The sequence below is a fragment of the Somniosus microcephalus genome, chromosome 4 (assembly GCF_052327205.1).
Source record: "Somniosus microcephalus isolate GS21.2 chromosome 4, FLI_Smic_1.0, whole genome shotgun sequence".
Lineage (NCBI taxonomy): Eukaryota > Metazoa > Chordata > Chondrichthyes > Squaliformes > Somniosidae > Somniosus > Somniosus microcephalus.
In genome coordinates this window covers 284,748,885-284,774,509 of record NC_140990.1, presented here as the reverse complement: position 1 = coordinate 284,774,509, position 25,625 = coordinate 284,748,885, and the positions used below count along the sequence as shown (strand labels likewise).

The 25,625-nt window shown below is 48.0% G+C and overlaps 1 protein-coding gene across 1 annotated transcript in view; it reads left to right on the top strand.

Moving 5' to 3' along the window:
- Positions 1–25,625, top strand: part of dpp10 (dipeptidyl-peptidase 10 (non-functional)) — a 1,285,183-nt gene that overhangs the window by 206,632 nt on the left and 1,052,926 nt on the right. The window contains exon 2 of the mRNA XM_085986567.1: positions 24,528–24,642. Coding sequence (XP_085842693.1) covers positions 24,528–24,642 — 115 coding nt within the window. The remainder of the gene's footprint in view (positions 1–24,527; positions 24,643–25,625) is intronic.

Below are 25,625 nucleotides of genomic sequence, written 5' to 3'. Positions count from 1 at the left end.
GCAAATGTGGCGGAGCCCGCAATGTGGAACTGCCTAAGGCGAAAGAACAGATGCCATAACGCCAACATTTTGGCTTCAAATCATTTAAATGCTTTCCAACAGGGATGGCATTTCATCAATACACATAAAGATTCTCCCAATCTGCACACAGATCTGGAGGTTTTATCCCTTGCCAGCTGTACCCACACTGCCTTGGTTTCTTTGGCAGGCCTCTTCCTCCCAGATGAGTGGAAAAGCACCTCCATGGTAGCTGTCACCCCCTCAAACAACATTTGCAGCGGCTCATCCGAGAGCCTCGGGGAGGCCCTTGCCTTGGAATTGGACACAGTGGTTTCTCAGAATATGTTGCAGGTGGTGCAGCATAGGCAGAAATGCTGTGGAATGAGCCAAGGCAGCAAGAAACCATAAAATCAGATTGGAAAAGTGAGCAGAGGTGAGTTTCAGTCCCAAAACACTAATTGGCCAAGGGCATCCCACACCTCCGAAATCAACTGGCCAATCAGTTTTCAAAAATTTGCGATTTTCCCCTATCAGTGGGAGACGGGTTTCAAACCCACCCAAACCGAAACCCGCCTCCATCTCGGCTCCAGTGAGAAAATCGCCCCCAACCTTTCAAAAAATTCTTTGGAATATGTAGATTTCCTTTAGCTAAATAGTTTTAGCCATAAATTTCTATGAAGTGTGTAGTTGCATCTGCGTTATGCAAATTCATCCTCTCTAAAACACTCTGAAATCTACCAGACTACAAGTTGACAAGCTGAAAGCGATACCAGTAAAGCAAACTTGTGTTCATATAACATTTTATCACGGGCTCAGGATGTCGCGAAGCATTTTTACACTCGATGGATTAGTTTGAAGTGCAGTCACTCTTTTTGTAGACAAATGCAGATGCCAATTTGTACACACAAGGTCCCACAAACTGCACATGAATGAATGTTCAAGTAATTTGAAGGTTTTTCTGGCGATGTTGGTTGGCAGACATTTTATATTTCAAGCCATCTCTGTTACAGCAACAGCTTATTCTACATAATAAGGAAAAGAATACTTAAAACAAGTAACAATGCTAAGTTTCTGGTAGTTTATAGATGTGCTAACACCATGAGATATTCAGTGTATGCATAGTTACTCCATTTTAAAGTTGTTTGATAATAATAGGGTTATAATTGTTGTTTTGTTCATTTCTGTGGACCATTTGCTTGGTATGCACAGAGGCTGCTGATGCTGTGTGATGTGATCACTGTGGTACTTGAGATTCAAACCAGAGTCACTGCTGTTTGGGGAAAAGAAATGGAGACAGGCGAGCAATCAGAATACAGAGCAAATAGGAAGATCATCAGACAGCTGGGTAGGAGAGATTATGGTAATGTGAGAAGTAAAAGAAATAACATCAGATATGAACTGATCAGTGTGAGCTACAGAAATGAAACAGAAATGAACTCCGATCGGAACATGTGGTGCCCGTTTATATCTTTGAGACCTGGTCTTGAATCCAGCTCAGTCTAATGGAAAAAATATCTTCTCTCCACACTTGAAAAATGAAATTCATTCAGGTAGTTTCAACCTATGCCCCATTAATTAAAAGGCCACAGCACAAAACTATGCATAATTTGTCATTAATTGAAAATTTCACTTCAAAAACCTAACTCACGTTACCCCGGAACTTGCGAGTGCTTGATACAGACACTGAATAGAAGAAGTGTTCTATTCCACACCACCTCATGATTAGAATAATTTTGTTCCTGCATCCAAAAAGAAACATGTCTTGAAAAGGAGGGCGAAACACATTAAATTCACTTGTGAATGTAACTAAGTGGTTTTCAATACTAGAGAAAAAACATGAGGGCTTGGAAATTGGATCATGCTGCCCTCGTTTTACAGGTGTAAAATGGACGCCTAAGGGTCCAATATGGCGGGCGGCATATGGGCTTATGCCATGCCAGAATTTCGCCACCGCCATATTAGTTCAGAAGGTCAGAAATGAGGATGTTCGCTGATGACTGCAGAGTGTTCAGTGCCATTCACAACTCCTAAGATAATAAAGCAGTCCATGCCCGCATGCAGCAAGACCTGGACGACGTTCAGGCTTGGGCTGATAAGTGGCAGGTAACATTCACGCCACACAAATGCCAGACAATGACTATCTCCAAGAAGTGAGAGTCTAACCACCTCCCCTTGACATTCAATGACATTACCATTGCCGAATCCCCCACCATCAACATCCTGGGGGTCACCATTGACCAGAAACTTAACTGGACCAGCCACATAAATACAGTGGCAACAAGTGCAGGTCAGAGGCTGGGTATTCTGTGGCGAGTGTCTCATCTCCTGACTCCCCAAAGCCTTTCCACCATCTACAAGGCACAAGTAAGGATTGTGATGGAATACTCTCCAATTGCCTGGATGAGTGCAGCTCCAACAACACTCGAGAAGCTCGACACCATCCAGGACAAAGCAGCCCGCTTGATTGGCATCCCATCCACCACCTTAAACATTCACTCCCTCCACCACCGGCGTACCCTGGCTGCAGTGTGTACCATCTACAAGATGCACTGCAGCAACTTGCCAAGGCTTCTTTGGCAGCACCTCCCAAACCCGCGACCGTTTCCACCTAGAAGGACAAGGGCAGCAGGCACATGGGAACAACACCACCTCCAAGTTCCCCTCCAAGTCACACACCATCCTGACTTAGAAGTATATCGCCGATTCTTCATCGTCGCTGGGTCAAAGTCCTCCCTCCCGAACAGCACTGTGTACCTGTACCTTCACCACATGGACTGTAGCGGTTCAAGAAGGCGGCTCACCACCACCTTCTCAAGGGCAACTAGGGATTGGCAATAAATGCTGGCCTTGCCAGCAACGTCCACATCCCAGGAACGAATAAAAAGAAAAGTTTGAGCTACTCAGTAGGTATCCAGCGTGCACGCCTGTAGCTGGCATTAGACACATTAAATATTGGTCTGCGACTGAATGAAGGGACTGCTGGAGGCTGTCACTCAAAAGGTAAGTTTCAAGTTTTTTTACTTACTTTATTGTGGAGCCATGAGGAGCAGCTGCCGGCCACTGCTCACAAACCCCCCCCCCCCTACCCCCCCGCCCCCATCCTGATCACCTCCTCCTTCCCAGACTCTCCTGAGACCCTTGGCTGCCGTCCGAGCTGGCGGATCATGCAGCACCCACAGCTCACCGGAACTATTCTAATGAAGCCAGCAGTAGCCCCAAATGTAATCAAGCAAAACTTCAGAATATGTATCCATTTCTACATGCCACTGTTCAGTCATAGCCTGTATAGCCTGTATAAGTACTGTGGACAGACTAGGAGGACTGCAAGAGTGAAGGGAATAAAAATATGGATATATTTATTTATAGGATGCATTTATACTACAACTGTAGTGTTAATGTGAAGTTGTCTGGCTGTACACTAAGTTATTGCATAAGTGCAGCATAAATCCAGAGTCAGGGCTTGACCTGATACTGGACCCAAGTAAAGTGAGATTCCCTTGCATTTCAGACTCACTTATATAGTGCTGTCATGTTTCAGGATTTTTTCAGAGAAAGGATTTTGGAAAAAGAGTTACTTTTGACATTGTTTTTAAAAGCATCGTGCATTCTCTAGATTTTAAAAAGGGCACCCAGAGGAAGGTTGTTTAATATACTAAACGGAAGTTGTTTATCCCAGTATAAATGATTCATTAGCTTCTTGGGGTAATCAGAAAATACCTCTTGCCTACTATGCTGGAAAATCCCTTTGATCTCTGTCTGTGTGTGAAGCTGAGGTTAAGAATAGAGACGCAGGCCGGAATTTTCCCCTTAAAAAAAGGGTGGGTTTGGAGCGTGGGGACAGTTAAAGTGTTAATAATGGGATTCCCAACTTGACCCCGCCTCCAACCCGCCCACTTCTGGTTTTGTCGGAGGCGGGACAAGAGGTGGGTGACCAACCCACTCCCAGGGGGCAGTACCTTAATTTAAATATTGTAATGAGGCTGGAAGCCTCTGTTTTTCCCTCCATTTTATTTTTAACTGCCTGTGGACGGGTTTTACACAATTCATGAAACCCGGCAGTTAAACCGAGGTGGGAGTTGCTGCATCCAGGAGGTAAGTGGCTTTATACCTACCTCCTGGATCCAGGGCCCCTCCCTAACCCACCACCACTGCACAATTCTTAACACTTTTCTCTGGTATCTGGGAGGTGTGTAACAACATTGAGTAAAGGGTGAAGGTGTAGGAACGGAGGTTCCTATCAAAAAGACTGAGTTCAAATCAGGCAATTAAAATAATGAACTTTAATGAAACCAAACAAGCTTAAGCTGGAAACTGTTAGAACACATCAATAACAGGTCTACTCTCCTTGAGGGCTCCACGAGGACTGATCCTCTGGTCAGAAGACTGACGTCATGATGTCATCATGTTGAAACCGTGCTGTAAAGGTAACTAGATGTTGTACAGTCAAACAGTGTAATTAAAGGTACAGGCACAGACAGTAACTACATTGCTGTTAAAGGAATTATGTACAACCGCTCTGAGTCCTTTGGTGGCTCCGCCACATGCGCCCCCCCCCCCCAGAATTGTCTTTAACAGAAAAGGTGAGGTGAGGAGGAGGCCTGATGAGCCTGTCCGATCGACTTCGATACCCTGGTAGAGGAAGTTGACGACTGGTGGTCGAGTTGGCAGTCGGTTGCGGCTGAGCAGGCGCGGCGAGCGCGGTCGAGTTGGCAGGCGGCTTTGGTTGATCTGGTGCGGCGGCAACGGGCGGTCGGCCACGTTTTGGTGGTTGAGCGACTACGACAGGGTGTTCCAGGTCCAGGTGAGCCGGCTTCAAGTGGTCCACCGAGATGTGATCCGGCTTCCCTCCGACGTCGACCGAAAAGGATTTGTCTCCTGGATCGATGACGCGGAAAGGACCAGCGTAAGGGGGCTTGAGCGGATCCCGGTGAGCGTCGTGGCAGATGAAGACATACTCCACATTCTTCAGTCCCGGTGGCACGTAGGAGGTGTGCAAACCGTGATTGGACGTAGGTATCGGAGCAAAGCATCTGGCCGCTTCTTAGTGGCGAACGAGTTGCCGGGAGGCGGACCATGGCTCTGTGGGAGAAGGGAGGAAATCTCTTGGTACACGGAGCGGTTGGCCATAGACGAGTTCAGCCGAAGATGATTGTAGGTCATCTTTGGGCACCGTAAGAAGACCCAACAGGACCCATGGGAGTCTGTCCACCCATCCTGCGCCTTGAAGACTGGCCCGAAGAGAGGCTTTAAGCGACCTGTGGAATCGCTCGAAAAGGCCGTTTGCCTGCGGATGATAGGCGGTGGTGCGATGAAGTTTGGTACCGAGCCCCTGAGCCACAGCGTTCCAAAGATCCGAGGAAAATTGTGGCCTGTGGTCAGAAGAGATGTCCGCCGGTACCCCGAAACGGGCAACCCAACAGGAGATGAAAGCTCTAGCAACGTCTGCCGACGTGGTGGAAACCAAAGGAATTGCCTCTGGCCACCTAGTGGTGCGGTCCACTGTGGTGAGGAGATGAGTATAACCGAGAAGGCGGAAGCGGCCCCACGAGGTCCACATGTACGTGGTCGAAACAACGCTCCGGAACAGTGAACGCAGCCACTGGAGCCTTGACATGATGCTGGACTTTGGCCTTCTGGCATACGACGCAGGTATTAGCCCAGTCATGGACATCGATGTGCATACCTTTCCAGACGAACTTGGCCGACATAAGCCGTTGCGAAGCCTTCATCCCCGGGTGCAACAACCCGTGTATGGCATCAAAAACCTTCCAGCGCCATGCGACTGGCACGATAGGTCGAGGAACTCCCATGGAAACGTCGCAAAGGAGCGTGGTACCTGCAGCCTGGAAGATGACGTCGGTCGCTTGGAAGCTAGAGGGAACGGTTCTATATGATTGGACCTCTGAGTCCGAAACCTGATCTGCCGCCATGAGGGCGTAGTCCATTCCCAGGTGCACCGCGTGGACCGTCGCATGGGAGAGGCAATCTGCCACCAGGTTGTTCTTACCAGACACATGTTGAATGTCCGTGGTAAATTCGGAAATGAACGTCAAGTGACGTTGTTGACGAGCGGACCATGGTTCGGCGGTCTTGGCCATGGCGAACGTAAGGGGTTTGTGGTCGACAAAAGCCGTGAAGGGGCGCCCCTCCAATAAAAACCGGAAATGGCGAATGGCGAGGAAAAGGGCCAGTAGCTCCCTATCGAAGGTGCTGTACTTTTTTTCATTCTTTCGTAATTGACGGCTGAAAAACGCCAGTGGTTGCCACGTGCCGTTGACCCACTGTTCTTGCACTGCATGATGGCGTAGTCTGACGCGTCGGTGGTAAGGGCGATAGTAACACCTGGAAGTGGGTGCGCCAGCATGGTTGCGTTGGCCAAAGCGTTCTTGGTGTCGCCGAATGCCTGGACCATTTCAGCTGTCCAGCTGATTGGATCTTTACCGGACTTGCCCTTGAGGGCCCCGAACAAGGGTTGCATGAGTTGAGCCGCCTTGGGGACGAAACGGTGGTAGAAGTTGACCATCCCTAGGAACTCCTGCAAGGCCTTGACTGTCGACGGCTGCGGGAAAGAAGTAACCACCTCAACCTTCGTAGACAAAGGGACGGTGCCTTCCGATGTTATGCGATGTCCCAGGAAGTCGATTTGTTGCAGGCCGAACTGGCACTTGGCCGGGTTGATGATTAAACCATGTTGGCTGAGACGCGTAAAGAGGGAACGCAAATGGGAGATGTGCTCCTCCTTGCTGGCACTGGCAATGAGTATGTCATCAAGATAGACGAAAATGAAATGCAGGTCTCGAAGAACGGAGTCCATTAAACGCTGGAACGCCTGTGCTGTGTTCTTTAAGCCAAACGGCATCCGCAGGAACTCGGAGGCCAAAAGGGGTGATGACTGCGGTTTTTGGGACGTCTTCTGGGTGCATTGGAACCTGGTGATATCCATGGACGAGGTCGACTTTAGAGAAGGTAGAATTTCCCGCCAAGTGGGCCGAGAAGTCCTGGATATGCGGGATCGGGTACCGATCCGGAGTGGTGGCGTCGGTAGTCCCCACATGGCCGCCAACCGCCGCCTGGTTTCGGCACGATGTGGAGAGGTAAGGACCAGGGACTCTTCGATCACTTAATGATGCCGAGCCGCTCCATTGTGGCGAACTCCGCCTTCGCAGCTGCGAGCTTGCCGGGTTCAAGCCTTCTAGCCCGCGCATAAACCGGGGAGCCAGTAGTGGTGATGTGATGTTCAACACCATGTTTCATCGCCGAAGAGGAGAAGGTGGGCCTTGTCAGCTCCGGAAACTCCCCGAGGAGCCGCGTGAAGTCACCTGGAGGAGGGAAAGCTCCGGCAATGGAGCGTGCCACGGAGGTACCATGGAAGTACGGAATCGAGTGGAAGGTGGCCGCGTTGATCAGCCGGAGGTGCCAGACATCGACTAGTAGGCTGTTGGCACACAGAAAATCTGCCCCTAGGATAGCCTGTGAGACTGTGGCCGTGACGAATTCCCAAAAGAAGCGCTGACCACCGAAACAGACTTTGACCCGCCGCTTTCGGAATGTTCGAATAGCTGCGCCATTAGCCGCCATAAGGGGAAAAACCGAGGTTCCCAGTCTGCATGTCGAGCTTCGACGCAGGTAGAATGCTGCACTGCGCCCCGGTGTCACAAAGGAAGTGGCGGCCTGAGAGGGAATCGGTGATATAGAGGAGTTTCCCCATAGAACCGACGGCCATCGCCACCGCGGAACGCCCGTTAGACTTGGTCATCCGTCGCCAGGGATGCCGCCTGCGCCGCCTTGTATTTTTTTGGGCCGAAAAACTGCAGGGGGAACGGCAGCATCGTGCTTTCGCGCCAAGACGGGTGTGGTAGGAGCACCAGCCCGCTGTAGGAGAAGCTGGGGCCGCGTCTGTGGGGGGTGGGCACCTCGTGGCCGCGCAGCACTGCTGGGTAACCGTGAAAATCTTACCGGCTTCGGCCACAAGCTTGGCGCAGTCTGTAATGTTGGATCTGGCAAGGGCAGCCTGAACCTGTTCAGGCAGTTGATAGAGGAAAAGCTCCCGGAAGAGGAAACATTCCGGTTCAGCACCCAAGAGCGTGAGCATTTGGCTCATGAGCTCGGACGGTTTGGAGTCCCCGAGGTCGGGCAGCGTGATGAGCCGGCGAGCACGCTCCGACTTTGATAGCCCGAAAACCTGAAGCAACCACGCCTTAATTGCATCATGTTCGTTGTCAGTAGGAGGACTACCGATGAGGCTGATGATCCGTGATGCAGTTGCACTGTCGAGGGCGGAGACCACGTAATAATAACGGGTCTGATCCGCGATGATGTTCCGAATGGCGAACTGGGCTTCAGCCTGGATGAACCAGGCGTCTGGTTGTTGCTCCCAGAACTGTGGCAGTTTCAGCGTGACGGCGTTTGTGTCCATGTCGAATCTTCCACGAAAATCGTTTGTAGAAGTCGGGGTCACCAATGTAGGGACGGAGGTTCCTATCAAAAAGACTGAGTTTGAATCAGGCAATTAAAATAATGAACTTTAATGAAACCAAACGAGTTTAAACTGGAAACTGCTAGAACACATCAATAACAGGTCTGCTCTCCTTGAGGGCTCCACCAGGACTGATCCTCTGGTCAGAAGACTGACGTCATGACGTTCTTCCCGCCATTGGGGCATCACGTGACTAACGGCATGACGTCATCACGTTGAAACCGTGCTGTAAAGGTAACTCGGCGTTGTACAGTCAAACAGTGTAATTAAAGGTACAGGTACAGACAGTAACTACATTGCTGTTAAAGGAATTATGTACGACTGCTCTGAGTCCTTTGGTGGCTCCTCCACAAAGGGAACAATAAATATTCAGTCGAGAGTTCCAATCCTTTTCTCAGTTCACCTTTCGGAACTGCTATAACTGTCTCTCTCAACGTTTTAAACATTCCAACTTCCATTCCGCATCCCTTTAGACCATGCTTACAACTCCCATATTTTAGCTTTTCACTGACCACCTTGACGGTTCTGAGACAGCCCATTCTTACAGAAACTTTAAGGGTTGAATTTTGATACTAGAGGCGTGTAGGAGGCGGGACTACAACTTTTGTGGTTGTAGTCCCGCCTCCATCGAGTAGTGGCCAACCCACGCGATTTTCACTTGATTGACCTTGTCGAGCCCACCCAGCGGGCTCAGCAGGCCAATTAAGGGCCACCCAGCAACAGGTGACGTCACAGATTGACATTTCATCGGTCAAGAGCTTTTGGCAGATGAAATATCAGTGTTTGTGACATTTCATCTGTCAAGAGCTTTTGACAGATGAAATATCAGCGTTTGACAGCTCTTAGAAGCTGTCAAACACTGACAATCTGTACTCTAAGTTAATTCCTTCCTCTCAGGCTGATTTAGAGATCTCTCCAGAACAGAAAGCTGAATGCTGCAACTTTTGACAGCTCGCGGCCATTCTGCTTTCTGTGTCGGTGAGATGAGGGACTCCCGAGACCTGCAGGAAGGAAGGCTGTAAAGGTAAGTAAAACTTATTTGAACACTTTACACACACCAAACACACTTACCTCTGCACTCATGCACCCATCACTCACCTGAACACTGGCATCTCGAACCCTCCAAGCCCTTCATCCCGACGGTCCGCCTCGCTAACTTGGCGTGGTTTGGAGCCATCGGGAATCCCACACTTCAGGGATAAAAATAGGGATTTGGCTTAAAAACTGCCTGTTAACTACCTGTTAACAGGCAGTTAATTGGCAGTAATCCCCTTCCCGCCTCGGGGAGGCGGCTCCCAGCACAGGTCGGGTAGCCACCTCCTTTGAAACTGGCATGGAGGCGGGTTGGGTGCGGGATGGGTTCATGCCCCCCGATTTCACGATTTTAACCCCCCACATGCCTCCAATCCCGCCTCAACGACCCAATGAAAATCGAGCCCGAAGTGTTTCTGAGCGAGCTACTCCCATTCCTTTCATCTCTAACTGTTTCTATATCAATTGCTCATCCATGGCTTCCTTCACCGAATTAATGAGCAACACCTCAGACCGAGGGGCCGTATGGCCTACTCCTGCTCCTACTTCTTATGTTCTTTCATTAGCCCAAGGCCACTGTCTATTTGTTTCAGTTTCTCTATTTATTTCTGTTTCTGTAGGCACCCTTTTTCCAGCCCCTATTCTAACTATAGTCTGCCCACCTCAACTTCTAAGTTCTGCACTTTAACTTCCAATTCCTCTCTCATCACGCATTTGCACCACAGCATCGTGATTAGCCAGGAAGGAATTAGCAGTTTGCACAGCGTGGACCCTGACTGCATCTTTAAGCTTCTCTATTTCTGCCTTCAAGACCCTATTTTCAGCCTGTGTCTGAGCATGCTTGCTCCACAAAACACCTATTCCCAGACAAAGCCCTTGCAATGGGCATGTTCTCTGACTCCTTTCATTTCGTTTCTGCTGAAACAAACATTTTCTGTCTATTTGTCGCTGCAGACACATATTCTCCAGTCCCTGCTCAATCTCCGCCCAGCTCCCGTTTAAAATTTCTTTGGAAAAACTGTAAGGTCCCCCCATACTTTTAATCTAGTCAGAAATTTTCAAAGGGACCAACTTGGTCGAGAAACCGTCTATTTTGTCCGATTCCATCCTATTCCCTAGATCGCAATTCCCAGGACCTAGTTATACCCACTATCGATATTAATTCATACTCACCATCCGTGTATTCACTGGACAAGTTAACGACACCAAAATCCGAGTTGCAGCACCAAATGTTAAGCAACCTCCTTTCTCCTCTGGTCCACAATAACACGTTTCGAGTAACCATAAGCCTTCGTAGTGGAGTATACGGAACAGACTTTATTGACACACAGAAAGGTGATCGGCCTTTAATGGTATACAGAGAGTGACTTTATCGTTTTTTGTATCTTTCGAGCTGAAAGATACTGTTGAAACCGTGCTCCTTTATACACCATATATTTTGACTACAGCAAAGGAAAATGCCAAAATGACGTATCTATTTCCCAAATCCTCTGAAAACAGATTATCGATGTAAACAGTTTGCAATTGTTTACCTCCAGAACCATTTCCCTTAAACAAAACTTCCTTTACCTACTGTTATCTTTAGCAAAAGGACTCACTACCCCTGTTTTATTACTTATTTCCTTACACAAGCACTTTACATATCAGAGGACAATCCATGCTTTCTCCTCATGACACTTCAATGTCATCCTGTTTATATCGGAAAGCCTGTTGCTTTAAGATACAAATGTTTGACTGTTAACCCTTAACTCCCCAAGGTGTCCAACATACATCTCTCCAGGATGTCTAACACCCCACCCACTGCCCGGGCCTCCGATCACCCCCCACCCTCTCCAGGCCTTCCCCCATCTCCCCCCCCCCCCCCCCCCACTCCAGTTGATGATGAGGTTGGCCCTGATCTTCTTTCCCCCTCCCCCTGCCAATTCCCAGCCGACCCCCCCAATCCCTCCCTGCACGAACCCTGGTCGAACCGCCCACCCCCCCCCCCCCCCACACCACGCGATCCTTGGCTGATCCTCCTTCCCCCCCCCCCCCCACCCCGTGATCCCCGACCCCTGGCAATCCTCTCCCCTCCACGGATTTCCGACACCTGCCGATCCTCTCCACCCCCTACCCCCCCGTGCCCCCTCTGCCGATCCCCGACCCCAGCCAATTCTCTCCCCCTTGCCCCGACCCCAAACACCAGCCGATGCTCTGTCTTTTCCCCCCTCCCCTTCCCACGTGATCCCTGACCCCGGCCGATCCTCTGCCCCGATCACCAACCCCTGCCCAGCCTCTCCTTACCACCCCCCATCCCCGAACCCTGTCAATCCTCTTCTCCCCTCCCTCCCCCCACCACCCCCAAATCCCCGACCCCTCCCAACCGCTTCTGAGGCCTCCCCTCCCGCAGCTAGCCAGCCCTTCAATCTGACTGGCTGCGGACGGGAATCCGAGGCCTCACATTCAAATCAGGCCCTGCTGTTAGAGTCAACAGGGCCTGCAGGATCCCGCCTGCTGCAGAGCACCCCCGCCCCCCGCCCACCGCACCCCCAAACTGCCTCCCTGGAGAAAATTCCGGCCACAGACACCAAAAAAGCAATCTGACTTTTGGGAATAGGATGTTGCAAATGGAAAAGGATTTTGGAAAAGGAGGAGGTTTTGCCTAGGTTGTAGCTCAGAATGATGACAAGTTAGGGGTAGAAATTGGTTCTCATTGTGCTGGTTTTTCAGGCAGAAAATGGGGACAAAAAGCATCAATATAGGGGCACAATGCCAATGCCTGGTGTGCACTTGCATTACGGGCGTCACCATATTGGTAAAGACAGTTTTGCAGGCAACCCGGGCGGCCATCTAAAATTGGCGTCTGATCCCTTACATATGTAACGGTCTCCTTGCAGATCTTCGTGGTGCCGGTTGCGGCGGTTCTTTGCCCGCGGCTGCTTCTCGCGTGGGACGGAGCACTGGCGTGTCGTCCTCTCGGGGTAGGGATGGCACCGGCATGTCGTCAGTTCGTGGTAGACACCCCGGTGGTGCGTCGTGGGTAGTGGTGGTGGGTGGAGGTAGTGGATGGTGATCGATGGTGTTTCAGGTGGTACCTGAGGGTGCGAGGTCTCGAATTGAGACTGTGTCCTCCCGCCCGTCAGGATACGCCACGTAGGCGTACTGTGGGTTGGCGTGGAGGAGGTGAACCTTTTCGACCAGGGGATCCGTCTTATGACTCCTCACGTGTTTCCTGAGCAGGACGGGTCCCGGAGACGTCAGCCATGGCGGTAGTGATGTCCCCGAGGTGGATTTCCTGGGGAAGACGAACATCTTCTCGTGAGGGGTGGCGTTTGTGGCAGTACAGAGCAGTGATCGTATGGAGTGGAGCGCATCGGGGAGGACATCTTGCCAGCGGGAGATTGGGAGGCCCTTGGATTTTAGGGCGAGCATGGCGGTCTTCCACACCGTTGCGTTCTCCCTCTCTACCTGTCCGTTACCCCGGGGGTTGTAGCTGGTAGTCCTGCTCATGGCTATGCCCTTCTCGAGCAGGTACTGGCGCAGCTCGTCGCTCATGAACGACGAGCCCCTGTCGCTGTGGATGTAATTGGGGAAGCCAAATATGGTGAACAGGTCGTTGAGGCACCTGATGACTGTGGCGCTGGTCATGTCCGGGCAGGGGATGGCGAAGGGGAAACGGGAGTACTCGTCAATAATATTGAGGAAGTACGTGTTGCGGTCAGAGGAGGGAAGGGGCCCCTTGAAATCGACGCTGAGACGTTCGAAGGGGCGAGTGGCTTTAATCAGGTGTGCCCTGTCTGGCCTATAAAAATGTGGTTTGCATTCGGCGCAGACCTGGCAGTTCCTGGTCATGGTCCTGACCTCCTCGATCGAGTAAGGCAGGTTGCGAGCTTTAATAAAATGGAAGAACCTGGTGACCCCCGGGTAGCAGAGATCATTGTGGAGGGTCCGTAGCCTATCGACTTGTGCGTTGGCACATGTCCCACGGGATAGGGCGTCTGGGGGCTCATTAAGTTTCCCGGGCCGGTATAAGATATCGTAGTTGTAGGTGGATAACTCGATCCTCCACCGCAATATCTTATCATTTTTGATTTTCCCCCTTTGTCTGTTGTCAAACATAAATGCTACTGACCGTTGGTCAGTGAGCAGGGTGAAACGTTTACCGGCCAGGTAATGCCTCCAGTGCCGTACAGCCTCCACTATCGCCTGGGCCTCCTTCTCGACTGAGGAGTGTCGAATTTCGGGGCCCTGGAGGGTCCGTGAAAAGAAGGCCACGGGTCTCCCCGCCTGGTTAAGGGTTGCGGCTAGGGCGAAGTCGGATGCATCGCTCTCCACTTGGAAAGGGATGGACCCATCCACTGCGTGCATTGTGGCCTTCGCAATGTCCTCTTTTATGAGGGTGAAGGCCGCACGGGCCTCTGCCATCAGGGGGAAGGAGGTTGACCTGATGAGGGGCCGGGCTTTGTCCGCATAGTTGGGCACCCACTGGGCGTAGTAAGAGAAGAACCCTAGGCATCTCTTCAGGGCTTTTAGGCAGTGGGGGAGGGGTAGTTCCAGGAGGGGGCGCATTCGGTCGGGGTCGGGGCCGATGACTCCGTTTTCCACCACGCAGCCAAGGATAGCGAGGCGCGTGGTGCGGAACATACATTTTTCTCTGTTGTATGTCAGATTCAGCCGTTGGGCCGTACGGAGGAATTTTTCTAGGTTGGCGTCGTGGTCATGCCAGTCATGGCCGCAGATGGTGACGTTGTCTAGATAGGGGAAGGTGGCCTGCAGCGCGTTCTGGTCAACCATCCGGCCCATCTCCCTTTGGAAGACCGAGACCCCGTTGGTGACGCCGAAGGGGACTCAGAGGAAGTGGTAGAGGCGACCGTCAGCCTCAAAGGCCGTGTACTGGCGGTCCTCAGGCCTGATGGGGAGCTGGTGGTATGCCGACTTCAGATCAATCGTCGAGAATACCCGGTATTGTGCTATCTGGTTGACCATGTCAGATATGCGGGGAAGTGGGTATGCGTCTAATTGCGTGTATCGATTGATCGTCTGGCTGTAATCAATAACCAGGCGCTGTTTTTCACCGGTCTTCACTACCACCACTTGGGCACGCCATGGGCTGGTGCTGCCCTCGATAATCCCTTCCCTCAGGAGTCTTTCTACTTCTGATTTAATAAAGCTCCTATCCCCGGCACTGTACCGCCTGCTTTTAGTAGCAATTGGCTTGCAGTCTTTGGCGAGGTTAGCGAACAATGGGGGGGGGTTTGACCTTCAGGGTCGACAGGCTGCATACTTTGCGCGGCGCCGTGTTTAAATTCTGCCGGCTGCAGACTGTAAGTGGGGGCAGGGGCCCGCCATATGCCATCGTGACGCTCTCCAGATGGCACTGGAAGTCTAATCCTAGCAGTACGGGAGCGCAGAGCTGTGGCAGGACGAGGAATTTAAAATCTCTGTACTCCACGCCGTTCACTGTCAGAGTCGCTACACAGTAGCCGCCGACATCCGCCGTATGGGACTTTGAGGCCATAAAGACCTGGTGGCGTGTGGGCATAACTGATAGGGAGTAGCGTCGCACCGTGTCGGGGTGGATGAAGCTCTCCGTGCTTCCGCAGTCGAAAAGGCAATTTGTGGCATGGCCATTTACCTTTACGTTCATCATGGACCTGGCTAGTTGATGGGGCCTAGATTGGTCCAGGGTGATGGAGGCCATCGTCGAGGTCGGTGGGTCGCTGTAGTATTCGCCCGCGCCGGGGGCCTGGTCCCGAAATGGTGTCCAAGATGGCGGCTCCCCCGCGGCTGGTGGTGCCCAAAATGGCGGCTCACATGGCTCACACGTGGTTGGTGGGGTCCAAAATGGCAGCCTGCACGGTTCACACGCGGCGCTGCTGGAATTGGGGGTCGATTTCGCCCTGCACACTCTCGCGTAGTGGCCTTTCTTGCCGCATTTGGAGCAGGTCGCGTCCTTTGCTGGGCATTGCTGTCTGGGGTGCTTGGCCTGGCCGCAGAAGTAGCATTTCTGGCCTCTGGTCATTGCAGCTGTAGTTGGGCTGCTGGCAGCTTGTGGCCTTACCGGGTCCCAAGATGGCTGCTCCCGTGACATCCACGTGGCCATCTGGTCAGGGGGGGAGGCGTCCATGTTCTGGAGTGCCACATCTAACGAGTTAGCGAGGGCCACCGTCTTCTGCAGGTCGAGCCCCCTCTGTTCCAGCAGCCTCTGCCGCGTATAGTTGGACCTGATGCCGGCTACGTATGCGTCTCGGATCAGGTCTTCCGTGCATTCCTTGGCCGTCACCGCTTTGCAATTACAGGCCCGGCCGAGGATTCTCAGTGCCAGTAGATATTCGGCGCCCGATTCCCCGGGGCGCTGTTTTCGGGTAGCCAGGAGGTGTCTGGCATAGACCTCGTTAACAGGCCTCACGTATTGTTCCTTTAGCGCCGCGATGGCGGCCGCGTAAGTTGTGGCGTCTCGGATGATCGAGTCGACTCGGTGGCTCACCCGTGAGTTCAAGACAAGCCGTTTCGCGTCATCTGTAGTGACGGTAGTGCTGGAGGCCTCCAGGAAGGCTTCGAAACAGCTCAGCCAGTGTTCAAAGTTATTGGCTGCATCTGCTGCTTGAGGATCCAGGTCTAAACGTTCCGGCTTCAAGATTTGCTCCATGTCGAAAATTTAGTCAATAAATTTGCAGCTTAGGATTCTTAAGTGTGCCCAGTGGCTGCCAATTGAAATGTAAGTTAATTTTATACAAAATGAATCGTTGCTCTGGAACAACATTCATCTTTAGAAAAGGGGTGTGGAGATGTGAAAGATGCTGGCAGCTTACCCAAAGACGGACTCAGATGAATTTTCTAATTAGTCTGTTTAATCCAAGCTAGACAGGCCACTGAAGTGTGTTAGTGTAGCTTGTTCAATATTTTTTGTTATTACATGGAGATAAGCTGTATTGATTGAACTAAGTGAATCTGATCATAAACATTTCTCCATACATTCTCATTACTGTGGAATAAAGCGACTTAATGGTTTGAACTAAGCTTTACCTGATCTATTGTTGCCTTTGGAGAAAAGCCATGGAATGCTGATTCAGGTCACAAAGTGGTTCCATTGTTATATCCCCAATCATCATTATCATAAAGTAGGTAGTGGGCAGTAAAACTATCATAAAAGTGATTGATGCTACTGAATCAAGAAGGTATCTACAGCAGACCCAAATTAATAGCAGACAGCCCTCTCCTCCTTAGGATATCTCAAAGTGCTTCACAGCCAATTAATTACTTTTAAAGTAAAGTCACTGTTAGTACATAGGCAAACGTGGCAGTCAATTTGCATACAGCAGGTCCCGTAAGCAGCAATAAGATAATCTAGTTAATCTGTTTTTTTGGTGATGTTGGTTGAGGGATAAAAATTTGACAAAGACACCAGAAGAACTCGCTGCTTGCCATTGAGTAGTGCCAAGGGATCTTTTATGTCCATCTGAACAGGCAGGCGGGACCTTGGTTTAGCATTGCATCCAAAAGACCGCTGCTCCCTCAGTATGGCACTGAAGTGCCAGCCTAGATTATGGCCTACTCCTGCTTCTATGTTTCTATGTGCTAACATCCTGGTGTGGGACCTGACCCCACCGCTTTCTGACTCGCAGACAACTGTGCTACCACTGAGGCAAGCTGACACAGTTAGGACCTTACTATCCAATTTACACTACATAAGTTCAGCACTGCTGTCAAGTCCCTACCACTTTGCACTGATGCTAAACTTGCAGTGTAAATTAACCCTTTGTTAGATTTTCTTTATATTTTGTCATCTTACTGAGCTTTAAATTTTTCTGATCCGAAGATACAGTATTATGATTTATAAGCTACAACAGTGTTTTGGAAACATCTTGGTGGGCTTGTGTTCTATCTATAGCACGATGATAATAAAGTAGATAGCATATTGCCCCACAGACCAGAACAACAGTATTATCTTTTGTTGTTATTTTTTGTGAATATCTGATAAAGCTTTGTGGTAATGTAGGTTTATTTGCTTGGTGGAAATTGTTTAAGCTGAGGTTGTAACCTCCACACAGTAAAGTAGTACCAACCAACATAATTTTAAAGGTAGGCCCTGAAATTCCTGGGTCACAATCCCAGCGGCGCCCTTCTGCACTGATCAACCATAATTTATGGCATCTCTGGTGGCTGCATGCCACATGCGGCCAAATACTCCACCTGGCAGACTCCCTACCCCTGACCCTAGCCATGTCTTTCTTGGCTCCTTATGTAACTATTTCTTAACAAAAATGCAGTAATTTCTTTGGGAATCTTTGCCATTTCTCTAGCCTGGAACCCATCATTTTGGGCCAAGCTGAAGGCTACTATGCCTCAACTCACTTGGCTTGGAGATACTCTGCTTCACAACTGAGCCAGTGGAGCAGGAACTCCTGATGCAGGGAGTCCCTACTCCTGGTTCTGCGCCCAATGACAAGTGCCTTGTACGGAGCATGCAGAAACTCCAAAATGAGTTTTAGCTGAGAAGCTAATCTGGTGTTCCGGCAGAGTTGCAGTGGGCGACGAACAAAAACCTCCTCCTCCATCGATATTGTGGCTGGTTGTGGCAGTCAGAGAAATCAAGGGTGCAAATCAAACATAGCCACAGTAATTAATAATTCTAAAAGGTCTAAGAGTGTTAAAAAACCAAGCTTGAAGGCTTTGTGTCTTAATGTGAGGAGCATTCATAATAAGGTTAATGAATTAACAGCGCAAATAGATGTAAACGGATATGATATAATTGGGATTACGGAGACATGGCTCCAGGGTGACCAAGGCTGGGAATTCAACATTCAGGGGTATTCAATATTCAGGAAAGACAGGCATAAAGGAAAAAAGGAGATGGGGTAGCATTGCTGGTTAAAGAGGAGATTAACACAATAGTAAGGAAGGATATTAGCTCTGATGATGTGGAATCTGTATGGGTAGAGCTGAGAAATACCAAGAGGCAGAAAATGTTAGTTGGAGTTGAATACAGACCCCCAAACAGTAAAGCTAAGGTTGGGGATGGCATTAAATGGGAAATTAGAGAAGCGTGCAATAAGGACACAGCAGTTATCATGGGTGACTTTAATCTACATATAGATTGGGCTAACCAAATTAGTAACAATACTGTGGAGGAAGAATTCCTAGAGTGTATACGGGATGGTTTCCTGGACCAATATGTCGAGGAACCAACTAGAGATCAGGCCATCTTAGACTGGGTATTATGTAATGAGAAAGGATTAATTAGCAATCTTGTTGTGTGAGGCCCCTTGGGGAGGAGTGATCATAATATGATAGAATTCTTTATTAAGATGGAGAGTGAAGTAATTGACTCGGAGTCTAGGGTCCTGAATTTAAATAAAGGAAACTACGATGGTATGAGGCGTGAGTTGGCTAGGATGCATTAGGGAATGTTACTTAAAGGGTTGACGGTGGATAGGCAATGGCAAACATTTAAAGATCGCATGGATGAATTACAGAATTTGTTCATCCCTGTTTGGCATAAAAATAAAACAAAAAAGGTGGCTCAACCGTAGCTAACAAGGGAAATTAGGGATAGCATAAGATCCAGGAGAAGACATATAAATTGGCCAGAAAAAGCAGCAAACCTGAGGATTGGGAGGAGTTTAGGATTCAGCAAAGGAGGACAAAGGGATTAATTAAGAGGGGGGAAATAGAGTATGAGAGTTAGCTTGCAGGGAACATAAAAACTGACTGTAATAGCTTCTATAGATATGTGAAGAAAAATAGATTGGTGATGTCAAGCGTAGATCTCTTGCAGTCAGAGTTGGGAGAATTTATAATGAGGAACAAAGAAATGCTTTAATAAATAAATACTTAAATAAATACTTTTGGTTCTGTCTTCACAAAGGAGGACACAAATAACCTCCCAGAGATGTCGGGGAACATAGGGTCTAATGAGAGGGAGGAACTGAATGAAATCAGTATTTGTAGGGAAATGGTGTTAGGGAAATTGACGGGATTGAAGGCCGATAAATCCCCAGGGCCTGATAATCTACATCCTATGGTACTTAAGGAAGTGGCCCGAGAAATAGTAGATGCATTGCTGGTCATCTTCCAAAATTCTATAGACTCTGGAACAGTCCCCATGGATTAGAGAGTAGCTAATGTAACCTCACTATTTACAATAGGTGGTAGAGAGAAAATGGGGAATTATAGACCGGTAAGCCTGACATCGATAGTGGGGAACATGCTAGAGTCCATTATAAAAGAAGTAATAGCAGAGCACTTGGAAAACAGTGGCAGGATTGGACAAAGCCAACATGGATTTACAAAAGGTAAATCAAGCTTGACTAATTTATTTGAATTTTTTGAGGATGTAACTGGTAGAATAGATAAGGGAGAACCAGTGAATATGGTGTATTTGGACTTTCAGAAGGCTTTCAATAAGGTCCCGCATAAGAGATTAGCGTGCAAAGTTAAAGCACATGGGATTGGGGGTAAGGTACTGACTTGGATAGAGAACTGGTTGGCAGACAGGAAGCAAAGAGTTGGAATAAACGGGCCTTTTTCCGAGTGGCAGGTAGTGACTAGTGGGGAACTGCAGGGATCGGTGCTAGGACCCCAGCTATTCACAATATATATAAATGATCTAGATGAGGGAACGAGATGTAACATCTCCAAGTTTGCAGATGACACAAAGTTGGGTGGGCATGTGTGCCTTGAGGATGCAGAGAAACTCCAGTATGATTTGGACAGGTTGAGTGATTGGGCAGATGCATGGCAGATGCAGTATAATGTGGATGAATGCGAGGTTATCCACTTTGGTGGCAAAAACAGGAAGGCAGATTATTATCTGAACGGCAATAGATTGGGAAAAGGGGAAGTGCAACAAAACCTGGGTGTCTTTGTACACCAGTCGCTGAAGGTAAGCATGCAGGTGAAGCAGGCGGTTAAGAAGGCAAATGGTATGTTGGCCTTCATAGCAAGAGGATTCGAGTACAGGAGCAAGGATGTCTTGCTGCAGTTGTACAGGGCCTTGGTGAGACCACATCTTGAGTATTGTGTGCAGTTTTGGTCGCCTTATCTGAGGATGGATGTTCTTGCCATGTAGGGAGTGCAGCGAAGATTCACCAGACTGATACCTGGGATGGCAGGGATGACGTATGAAGAGAGATTGGGTCGATTGGGCTTGTATTCGCTAGAGTTTAGAAGAATGAGAGGGGGTCTCATTGAAACTTATAAAATTCTAACAGGACTAGACAGGCTAGATGCAGGAAGGATGTTCCCGATGGCGGGGGAGTCCAGAACCAGGGGTCACAGTCTAAGGGTAAGTGGTAAGCCATTTAGGATTGAGATGAGCAGGAATTTCTTCACCCAGAGAGTGGTGAACCTGTGGAATTCTCTACCACAAAGGGCAGTTGAGGCCAATTCATTAAATACTGTATATTCAAGAAGGAGTTAGATATATTTCTTAAGGCTAAAGGGATCAAGGGATATGGGGAGAAAGCAGGGACAGGGTACTGAATTTGGATGATCAGCCATGATCTCATTAAATGGCGGAACAGGCTCGAGGGGCCAAATGGCCTACTCCTGCTCCTATCTTCTATATTTCTATGTGACATTAAGATTTGGATAAGCCAAAACGTGTTGCAGCTTAATGTCTGAAAAACTGAAGCCATCCTGTTTGACTGCTGGAAACATAGAATCATAGAATGGTTACAGCACAGAAGGAGGCCATTCAGCCCATCGAGCCCGTGCCAGCTCCCTGAAAGAGCACTTCAGCTAGTCCCACTCCCCTGTCCTTTCCCCATAGCCCTGCAATTTTTTTTCCTTCAGGTACTTATCCAATTCCCTTTTTGAAAGCCACAATTGAATCTGCCTCCACCACCCTTTCAGGCAGTGCATTCCAGATCCTAACCAGTCACTGCAAAAAGTTTTTCCTTATGTTGCCTTTGGTTCTTCTACCAATTGCCTTAAATCTGTGTCCTCTGTTTCTCGACCCTTCTGCCAATGGGAACAGTTTCTCTGTCTACTCTGTCTAAACGGCTCATGATTTTGAACACCTCTATCAAATCTTCTCTCAACCTTTTCTGCTCTAAGGTGAACAACCCCAGCTTCTCTAGTCTATTCACGTAACCAAAGTCCCTCATCCCTGGAACCATTCTTGTAAATCTTTTCTGCACCCTCTCTAAAGCCTTCACATCCTTCCTAAAGTGCGGTGCCCAGAATTGGACACAATATTCCAGTTGAAGCCGAACGAATGTTTTATAAAGGTTCATCATAACTTCCTTGCTTTTGTACTCTATGCCTCTATTTATGAAGCCCAGTATCCCGTATGCTTTTTTAACCACTTTCTCAACCTGCCCTGCTACCTTCTACGATTTGTGCACATATACCCCTGGGTCTCTCTGTTCATGCAGCCCCTTTAGAATTGTACCTTTCCGTTTATATTGCCTCTCTTCGTTCTTCCTACCAAAATGTATCACTTCGCACTTTACTGCGTTAAATTTCATCTGCCACGTGTCCGCCCAATCCACCAGCCTGTCTATGTCCTCTTGAAGTCTATCACTATCCTCTTCACTGTTCACTATTTCCAAGTTTTGTGTCATCTGCAAATTTTGAAATTGTGCTCTGTACACCCAAGTCCAAGTCATTAATATATATCCAGAAAAGTAGTGGTCCTAGTACCGACCCCTGGGGAACACCACTGTATACCTTCCTCCAGTCTGAAAAACAACTGTTCACCACTACTCTCTATTTCCTGTCACTTAGCCAATTTCGTATATATGTTGTCACTGTCCCTTTTATTCCATGGGCTTCAACTTTGCTGGCAAGCCTATTGTGTGGCTCTTTATCAAACACCTTTTGGAAGCCCATGTACACTGTATCAACTGCAATGCTCTCATCAACCTTCTCTGTTACCTCATCAATAAACTCAATCAAGTTAGTTAAACATGATTTGCCTTTGACAAATCTGTACTGGCTTTCCATAATTAATCCACAATTGTCCAAGTGACTGTTAACTTTGTCCTGGATTATATGTAATTTATTGGTTTGTAATTAGCATCATAGCATTTAAATAAATTAAGAGTGACTACAAATTTGTAGTTGGAGGAGACCTGATTACACTTGGGCAATTTAATGATACATAGCAGTTTAGAAATGTATTTTTTTGGATGTTCTGAATATTGTTCTCAGTAAACGGTATTACCTCGAAGCATATATGCCAGTTAATGAAGTATTTGGTCCTACTGAGAGCAGGAAACATCTAAAGGAAAAGCTACAAGACTGAAAAATAGCCCTGTTTGTGATGGACAGAATTATTCAGAACCAGTATCATATGGTATTCATGTTATTCATAGGGTATTCATTAAGAAATGTTGGGGGCGAAATTCCCCTCATTGGCGCTAACTGGCGCAAATTACTTTGCGTCCCCCCCTGCCCCGGGGTGATAACCGCGCTCTGCGGGAGGTTAGCAGCGGTGCTACCGGGTAGCGCCCCGATCTTCTGCGCCTGGAGATCATGATGTCATCCCTGAGTGCCTTGGGAGAAAAATTCGCAATTGCGCCCTGCAGCAGCGCCGGGCGATGTTACCGACTGCTGCAGGGGTTGTGAACACTAAGGCTGGCTGCTCGCGGGGCACAACTTAAAGGCGCGGTGAGCGGCCATCCAAAAAAAACTGCAGATTTTTTAAAAATATTTATTTTCGGCCACCCGTCACAGCGTCTATGCCGCGATCGATCGCGCGGCACTCCCGCTCCTCGGTGGCCCACATATCTAAAAATAAACTTGCAGATCTCGCAGCGTGGGGCCCTTCCCTTTAATGCAGGGAAGTGCCCCTGCAACGCGGCAGCGCCTTGCTTGGCCACTTGTGGCGCTGCTGAGCACTTCGCCCCGGATCGGGATGTTCCCCACCTCTTGCGCTCTTGGAAGAAAAAAAGGAATTTAACTAATGTTTGAAAAGGTTAGCGGCTGGCGCTAACTTGCCAAACATTTTTTACTTCGCATCCCAAACGGCCGTCTATTGGAATTTCAGCCCGTTATGCCTTACTGTCATTCAGCGTTGGGCTTTACAAAGTTACTTTCTAGAAGATATATGATATAAATGTGTATAGTTTGGAAGCTGATTAACCAGTATAGGATATTAAAAACTTGTGGCTTATGAAAATGTGACTCAAATTATCTTGAAGGAAACTCTCTTGTTTTGCACACTTTTTGTACAAAAATAATAAATTGCAGGACAACAGAGTACTACAGTTTAAACTCTTTTATGAAGCATCAGGTCTGTGATCTCAATCATACAGCACAGTGGGGACAAGATGGAGTTAGGACTGCTTACAGATGCCTGCAGGCCAATGACAACTCAGCATGTGATCACATGTGAATATAATAGGTATTCCTTACAGATGCCTGCGGGCCAATGATAATTCAATATGCAAATGTTACAGAAACATCCTTAAAATTGCTCTTGAGTTTTTTTTCATTGAACTTATGCTCCATTTATCTTGCTTCTCATTTTCTCTGTAATGCTGCTACGTTCCATTGAGTTTCCCTCTACAGCCAAGAGGGCAGATGTTCTGTAATGTGCATTTCTCCAAAGTCCATACCAGTACTGATCCACAATTGGCTGGTGTGGGGGTAAAGCTCTGCATGGTGGGATTGGTCCCGAAAACTTTTCCTAACCATTGATAAGGAGCACTTTTCTGAGAGCCATTCAAACTCTATAAACTGAGGTGTTTAATCACATTATAAAGGGTTGTTTTCTTTTAAATAGTCTCAATTCTGTTAGACTGGATTCATCACCAGTAATAAGCACACATAGCTTAAAGGCAAAGAAAAATCTAATCATTATTATAAATTTTGTACTTACAAAAAACAACACAGTTGTGAAAAGCAAGCAGACATTTCAATTTTAGCTTGCCCTGAAGTGCGTGCAAATTTGAGTAATTAAATGAAGTATGGAAATCATTGTGATGATCAGCTCTGCAATGAATTTTAATGCTTGTGTTTTTCACATTATGAATAATTTGTTATGATTATGAAATTTCAGTGGTAAAACCTATTATTTCTGCTTTTGTAGGAGATAGGAGGTTCAAGCCCTCCCCAGAGAAACTGGAAGGGAATTGCTATTGCACTGCTGGTGATCCTTGCTGTGTGCTCTCTCATCACCATTTCGGTCATCCTATTAACTCCAGGTAAACAACATATTCATTTATATATTGTACCAGCTGAAAGTACTGAATAGATAATTTGCTCCTTTTAATTCTGCCACTAATATTCAAGAATCCTTTGGGGGGAAAAACAAAGTGTGTGATTGCTTCTTATTGTACATTGTAGCAGCTGCCTTCAACTGTATTACTACTGGAATGAGGTTCCATTTACAGCAGTACTTGGTATGTAATATGATGTACAGCTAGTGAAAAACTGAACTGGTCTAGAAAAACATGAAAACACTTTTCTAATGTATTTGATACAAATTATACATATCAACACCCACATCTGTAATGTTTCACAGTAGGGACCTTACTGAAGCCTTTGTAGTACAACTGCTTGGGGAGTGTTGCAGATTATGCTTGTTGCTGGGGTGCAGTCCCCTGAGACCACACCATTAGCTCTGCCGTATCACTCATGGAATCCTTTCACTGCGTTGTCACTACTTCTGCAGTGAACTACCATTCGATCTCAGCATCAGATACAAATAAGTCTCACCATTTTTGGTATGTGGCCTTTCTGGCAGTCGAGCACAGCCCCCCTGTAAATATATCATTAGCTTTACCAGATCAGTTACAAATTCTATGATGTACTGTATTTTACTTTTAACTCTTTCAGGTACAAACCACTCAAATTGAATAAAATGCGTTCCATCAAATTTGCAGTGAATCCAGATCATTAATCAATACTCCCAGCAGCTGAAAGGAAAATGGAAAAATTCCTCAGTTCCAAGTTTTCAGTAAAAATCCTTGGCATGGTGTAGCTATGGTTATAAAAGCTTCATTTTGGCTGAGATCGTCAAAACTTAATAGAACTGAGTTTTCTTTTGGCTGTACCTAATTGGGTCCAGATATGTGCTCACCCTTGTCAGCCACCGTACTATTTGCTGACACCCACATTTAAATGGCTTTAAAGAATGTGGAATTACCAGCACAAACTGTACATTTCAAAACTTGATGCTGTATTA